At 37.0% G+C, this 7,359-nt stretch overlaps 1 protein-coding gene across 1 annotated transcript; it reads left to right on the top strand.

Moving 5' to 3' along the window:
- The first annotated feature begins 3,027 nt into the window (after positions 1–3,027).
- On the top strand, positions 3,028–7,076 carry LOC141697341 (uncharacterized). Its single transcript, XM_074501646.1, has 5 exons — positions 3,028–3,183; positions 3,392–5,576; positions 5,674–5,798; positions 6,344–6,488; positions 6,581–7,076. The coding sequence occupies exons 2-5, from the start codon at positions 3,435–3,437 to the stop codon at positions 6,833–6,835; spliced, it is 2,667 nt and encodes an 888-aa protein (XP_074357747.1). The 5' UTR covers positions 3,028–3,183; positions 3,392–3,434; the 3' UTR covers positions 6,836–7,076.
- The last annotated feature ends 283 nt before the right edge of the window (positions 7,077–7,359 follow it).

The raw sequence follows: 7,359 nt of genomic DNA, 5'->3' as shown, positions 1-7,359 counted from the left end.
TCTTACCTAAACTCTTCCGACTAAATATGGTAAAACCTATAAAACAACGAGCTACTATCATTTCTTCATTATAGATTGAGATATTCTTCGAACTTGATGCACAAATAGATGGCATAACATCAAATAGCATCTTTCTAGCCTGCATATTCATGGAAATCAATCTCATTTAGAAAACCTTATCTCTATCTTTCAGCAACTGAACGGGAAGTGTTTTAGGAAAGGACTTTAGAATCGGATGCGCTCGCCCAGCGAGAAAGGCCCTGACCCTGCCAAGCAAGTCAAAATAAAAAAGACAGCAAAGAAAGCGACTTCCTTTTGCGCCAGCGCCATAATATCCCGATAGCTAGAATTGATAGAATACCATGATAGAATACTACCCTTATGATTAGACCATGTCCCTGAGATTTGATAAAAGAAAGGTGCATTAGCGGTTAATACGTTGTAATTGGATAAGTTATTAGGAATATGACGGAACGAAAGACCAAGGAAAGAAAGAAGAATGCACCAAAATGCAAGTGTTGCACCAAACGCTGGTGGTTGTTTCTTGTTGTAAGTGAATGCAACGAAAAGACCCGGAAATAATGAATAATGAAATATTCATATATTGACATTTTGTGCTAATTTAAAAATTTTCTTTTGTTATTCCCATCATCCGGTAACCACAGGATGATCCACAAGAAAGGTGGCAGGATTCGAACCTATGGCCGGCCCACCCCTGACCTAATAAGAACGATTATCCTTATATGACCAAACAAGGACCAGCTTACTGAATTCTCGAGCGATAGTTCCACGATCCCGACCAGCAACTTGCTTGTTGGGAGTAGGGGCATCCAAGCGTGCCCAACCTATACAAGGGGCTTGGAGATAGAGGGTTTTCTGGGGGAGATACTGTTTTCAGGTTGGGTTTTTTTAGATCAAATCAAATAAGACTAGTTGGGTAGATAGATGTGGCGAAATAGAACCTTTGCATCGATGTTTAGCAGGGCGGGTCGCTTGAGTGTCAAAACCAAACGGCAGTTGTTTTTCCTTGGCTTATTGAACCAGCGTATGCCTTATTCCTCCTTTGAGGACTCCCAGTAGAGAAAGCCTCAATTTTCCGATGTGGATTGAAAGGAAGTTGGGGATGGACGTAGATCCTTCCGCATATCCGGAGTGTTGGAAAGAAAGCAATGGTTTTTGTATTTATTATTTCCCGATCAATAGAAGCAATCTTCACTGGCACAAGGATCTCCTCGCAGCAACCCCCACTATGCTAGAACCCGACAATGAGTTTACGAAGGCTTCGAGTAGTGCGGGATAGGCTAATCACCAGACTGCTCTAAAATAGGTTAATCGCCGGAGAAAAGAACGAGTGAATCTAGTTTCGAGAGCATGCCTTACTCTAATAGGGGGCGTAGAGTTTCTAAGTGAAGGCAAGCACAACTATCTGTTTCATATCCTCCCTATCAGCAAGGCAGGTCCGCTATAAAGCCCACCGGCCAAAAAGTGCTCAAGAACGAGAAAGCCGACCAAAAGACTATTCCATAACCAACTCTTGTTGCCGAATCGAGGGGGTTTGGCTGGTACCACAAATCCACTTTGAAAGTCATGATCTCATATCGTCGGAATGTGTATGAGATACCAATCGTCGGAATGTGTACGATATACCATAAGGGCCCAATATCTCAATAGCACCTTTGTCTAAAGCTTCGAATGAGACCGAAATGCAGGAACGATCGGACTAGAAAGTCATTCAAAATTCAATTTTCTTTAATATTCACTCCGTCCAAATTATATCGTCCACCATCATAATTCAATTTAGCAATTATGTGAAAGTTACAAAATTTAACTTCAAATTGTTAGAGTATTCAAAATTTTTTAACACATTTAACACTTAATTTGTCTTACTAAAAAAATGTGACACATACGACTTAGAAAAAAAAATTGTGGTCAGTCCAAATAGGACAGAAGATATATGTTAATAATTTACAATTACATTCAATTATCTTTATCATCAATTTGTTTGATAAATCGTTTCAATGGATTCAAACAATCTGATCGAAAAATATTTCATAATTTGTAATTTTATATGCATCAAAATATAAATTTACAAACAACAATTATCTCGTTACAATTGAAAGGTTGTTATAATTTGAAGAAAAGTTATAAAAAATACTAATTTTTTTTAAGATTTTACTATTTTCTAAAAATATTTGTAAAAACAAAGTATAACTAAAATCAATCAAAATTAAACAGATATACAACTAGTTGATTTGAGTTTTTTTTATTGCATTCAAATTGCATGAGGTTGCATTGAGCCGGAGAAACTTATCTAATATTGCATCTAGTTGAATTCAGTTACATAAAATCGTATATTTGTAAATTTTTTTTGAAAAATAGTATTTTTTTTAAAATAAAAAGTTTTTTTTGCAATTTTTTTAAAACTGATAGTATCTTTATAATAATATTTTTAACATTTAGTATTTTTCAAAAAAGTTCTAATTAAAAATATGAATCTAATATATTTCATATATTAGACAATCCGTTTTATTTATTTATTTTTTTAATTATAGTGAACCCGCAGCCACTACCCTTCGGGTACACACTGATTAAACTCAACGGGCTCACGCAATAATATCTGAACCAAGATAAACTGTATTTAAGCGACAATCTCTGGCTCATAAGACATTATCATAAATTCTTCTACCGTTAAATTAGAATCTGTTAGCAACTAACAAGAAAATAGTTATTCTCTCAATAACCACTCATTACAGCCTGTTTAATTAATTTTCACTTACCCTAAGCTAAGAATGACCTACTTACATGCATTCCTTCAACACCCATAGAGCCCGGTAACATAAATAGATTTGGTAATAAATACATATTCTCTTGCACAAAGTTGAAAGTACAATTTATGTTACTTTTGTCTCAGACCAAGTCAATTCGATTGGAGAAAAATTCATTAAAAAGGTGGGCCCGGAAAGCCAAATTTAGCTGGGTTGTCCAGGTAACGGCTCCTCATGTGCGCTGGTATCCAGATAGATGACCGTTGTTGTTAAGGGTCCTTTTTACACTAACTAAACTATAATTCCATACATATATGTCATCATTATATATATAAACCCTTTACATCACAATCCTTCATTCTCATCTACAAAAAATAATTATCCTCCTCTGTGTTTTCTCATCTGATCTTCTCCTCAGGTCAGTTGGGTTTTTCTTAAATTTTACATTACTTGTACATGTTGTTACTTGTTATATTTCGTAAACTCGACAAAATTTGAACTATCAATATATTTAGGTGTTATTTTGCTAGATATATTTCGTGCACTTGACAAAATTTGAACTCGGATATATTTTGTAATTTTCTTTTGTTCTTATAGACTTTTTTGTTGTGTTTGATGTTTTGTAGAGGAAACTAGAAGGTTTATTTGTTGAGTACATATCAGTATATCATGACTGTGGAGGTTGTTAAAGCTGAGGTTGCTACAGTTTCTCATCAAGAAGAGAAAATGAAAGCTGTGGATGAGGTAGTGGAGGTTGTTGAGTTGAAGAAAGATGTTGAAGAAGAAGCTAAGGTTGAGAGTGTTGAGAAGACTTCTTCTTTTAAAGAAGAGAGTAACTTTGTTTCTGATTTGAAGGATCATGAGAAGAAGGCCTTGACTGATTTGAAGGCCAAGCTCGAGGAAGCGATTCTCGGGAACACTTTGTATAAGAAAGAGGAGGTTAAAGTTGAGGAAGTTGTGGAGGAGAAGAAAGAAGAAGTGGTGGAGGAGGATGTTAAGGAGAAAGAGGTTGAGAAGGTTGAAGAGAAGGTGGAAGTTGAAGGAGAGGAGTCTGCCAAAAAGAGTGGTGAGAAGAAGGGGTGGAAATCGACAATACATGGTTTGTTTAAGAAGGAGGAGGTTAAAGTTGAGGAGGTTGTTGAGGAGAAAGCAAAGGTGGAAGAAGAGAAGAAAGATGAGGAGAAAAAAGAAGAGTGTGTAGAAGAAGAGGTTGTCAAGGTGGAGGAGGATGTTGAGGTCAAAGAGGGTGAGAAAGTTGAAGACAAGGAAAAGGTGGTGGAAGTAGGAGAGGAATCTTCCAAGAAGAGTGGCGAGAAGAAGGGGTTGAATAAATTGAAATCGAAAATTGGAGAAGCCTTCAAAGGTGGTCTGTTTAAGAAAGATGAGCCGAAAGTTGAGGAAGTTGTGGAGGAGAAACTAAAGGTAGAAGAAGAGATAAAAGAAGAGGAGAAGAAAGAAGAGGAGAAAAAGGAAGAGTGCGCGGAAGAAGTAGTGAAGGAGGATGTTAAGGAGAAAGAGAGTGAGACAGTTGAAGGAAAGGAAAAGGTTGAAGAAGGCGAGGAATCTTCTAAAAAGAGTGGCGAGAAGAAGGGTTTGAATAAATTGAAAGCCAAAATTGGTGGTTTGTTTAAAAAAGATGAGCCAAAAGTTGAGGAAGTTGTGGAGCAGAAGCCGAAGGTAGAAGAAGAAGAACCAGAAGAGGAAAAAAAAGAAGAGGAGAAAAAGGAAGAGTGCGCGGAAGAAGTAGTGCAGGAGGATGTTAAGGAGAAAGAGAGCGAGGATGTTAAGGAGAAAGAGAGCGAGACAGTTGAAGAAAAGGAAAAGGTTGAAGAAGGGGCGGAATCTTCTAAAAAGAGTGTTGAGAAGAAGGGATTGAATAAATTTAAATCAACAATTCAAGAAGCCTTCAAAGGTCACCTGTTTGGTAAGAAGTCTAAGAAAGAAGTAGAGGACAAGAAGGAAGAGTTAAAGCCCGAGGGAGATGACAAGGTGGTGGAAGAACCAAAGGCCGAAGGTGAAGAGAAGGTGGATGCAGAATCAAAGCCTGAGTGCGAGGAGAAGGTGGAGGAGAAAAAAGAAGAGGATGTAGTGGAGGTGATCAAAACTGAAGTATGTGAGGAGAAAGAACCCGAGGCGGTTGTTGAGGAAGTAGCTGAGGAGATCAAAGCAGAAGAGTGCGAGGATGAAAAGAAAGTTGAGGAGGTTTCTGTAGCATGTGAGGAAGAAACGAAAGTTGAGGAAGTTGCTGAAGTATGCGAGGAAGAAACGAATGTTGAAGAGGTTGTTGTTGTTGACAAGGATATTTCACTTTGGGGAGTTCCACTTTTGCCTAGTAAGGCTGATGAGGGGACTGATGTCGTCCTTTTGAAATTTTTGAGGGCTAGGGATTTTAAGGTTAAAGAGGCATTTGAGATGCTCAAAAAGACACTTGAGTGGAGGAAAGAATGGAAAATAGATTCAATCTTGAACGAAGATTTGGGAACTGATTTGTCATCGGCTGCATACATGAGTGGCGTTGATCGCGAAGGTCACCCCATTTGTTACAACATCTTTGGTGTGTTGGATGACGAAGAACTCTACCAAAAGACTTTAGGAAGTGAAGAGAAGCGCGATGCTTTCTTACGGTGGAGGTTTCAGTTGATGGAGAGGGGTATTCAGAAACTTGAGCTTAAGCCCTCTGGTGTCACTTCTCTGCTTCAAATTACAGATCTCAAAAATTCCCCTGGACCAGCGAAGAAGGAGGTTCGCCTTGCCATTAAGCAAGCTCTTGGACTACTTCAGGACAATTATCCAGAGTTCGTGGCTAGAAATGTAAGTTTTCATCCAATTTTCTTTTTGTAACATGGTTCCTTTGTCTGATTTTGTTTTGCAGAGTTTCCCACAATTTTGGTGTTTATTTTTATTGTAGATATTTATCAATGTTCCCTTCTGGTACTATGCCTACAATGCTGTGCTCTCTACTTTGCTGACCCAAAGAACCAAGAGCAAATTAGTTTTTGCACGCCCAGCCAAGGTCACTGAGACCTTGCTCAAGTAAGTGATCTGAACTCTTGGAAATCTACAGACCAAATTCCCTTATTGTTCGTCTCAAGTTTAGATTTCTTATCTTCAAGTTCTACATATAGCATGACGTTCTTGACATTTCCCGACTTTCTCTAAATCGATTGAACATTATCCTATCAGCTCAGATCATTAATAAAAGCTGGTTAGTTTAAGAAAACCAAACCATGTCAAGCGTAGCAGGTGAATTTAAAATACCAAAACCAAACATGTTTGGTGTTACCGCTAATAGATAAGCATGAAGTTCTTGAAATTTCACTGCTTCTTCTAAATAAATTACATTATCAGCAACTGAAAATATCCTTAAAAGTTGTGACTTTTAGAAAACCAAACCAAATCAACATTATTGGTGCAACTGTTCATGCAATATGGACTTGGAAAGGTAAAATGTAAGTCCTAGAAAGGTATAGTGTATGCGGACACATTTCTGAAATTTTGGTGCTTTTGTAGTACAAAAATCAGCAGTGGCAGGTATATAATTCAATCTAAAGATGTTAACCAAGGAAATTATTGAACAGGTTCATTCCTGTCGAGGAAATTCCCATCCAGTATGGTGGCCTCAAGAGAGAAAGTGATTTCGAGTTCTCAGCAGAAGATTGTATTGCTTCAGAGCTTGTCATTAAGGCTGCATCTACTGCAACTATCGAAATACCTGCACCACAGGTATTGCATTGGCTTTACTGATCTTGATCCAACGAAATTTGTTCTGTTTTTTTAATAATAATAATGATACTCTGTCTTATGAATGATCACAGGCTGGAACTACATTCATTTGGGATATAACAGTTCTGGGCTGGGATGTAAACTACAAAGAAGAATTCGTCCCTACCGACGAATGCTCATACACCATTATTGTTCAAAAGCAAAAGAAACTAAGTTCCATCGAAGGTCCGATTCGCAACACTTTCAGGACTAATGAACCAGGAAAAATAGTGCTTACTGTTGAGAACTGCTCCAACAAGAAGAAGAAAGTGTTTTACAGAAATAAGGTCAAGAAGTCTGCTTTCTGAAAATTATGATCATTACTAAATTATATACTTGTTCATTTGAAAGAGAAGATGTAATATAATCTGGATCACTTTTATTTTATTTGATTTCTATATTGTTTTGAGAAAAATTCATTCTTTTGGCTGAGGAACAATCATGTTGTGTAGAAAATGATTCATTTGATTGGGGTGATATGTGTGGATATATGTAAGAATTTCAGGTTCAAGTTTACTTGGTGTAAAAAGTATTGCAACTTTAGTTGTACATTCTTGTTCGGCCATAGCCCATTTTTTACTTTATGTTTTTATGCAGAATAAACATATTCATAGATTAATCTTAAGATGTTAAAATTGTATTTATTATAAATTATTATATGTGTATAGTCATGCCTTGGTGTGATAACAAGGAAAAATTAGACGTCAAAAGAATCAAAATGATGAGTGATTTCTTTTATCCTGGCATCCTAGAAAAAGGTTTTATTGAGTTGGTAATTGAAATCTTAAACTCAATTCATCCCCACTGTTTGAATCAAAAGAATCAAAAGGAT

The sequence above is a fragment of the Apium graveolens genome, chromosome 11, assembly GCF_009905375.1.
Source record: "Apium graveolens cultivar Ventura chromosome 11, ASM990537v1, whole genome shotgun sequence".
NCBI lineage: Eukaryota > Viridiplantae > Streptophyta > Magnoliopsida > Apiales > Apiaceae > Apium > Apium graveolens.
The sequence above is the reverse complement of the archived record's forward strand: the minus strand, read 5'-3'. Positions and strand labels throughout refer to the sequence as shown.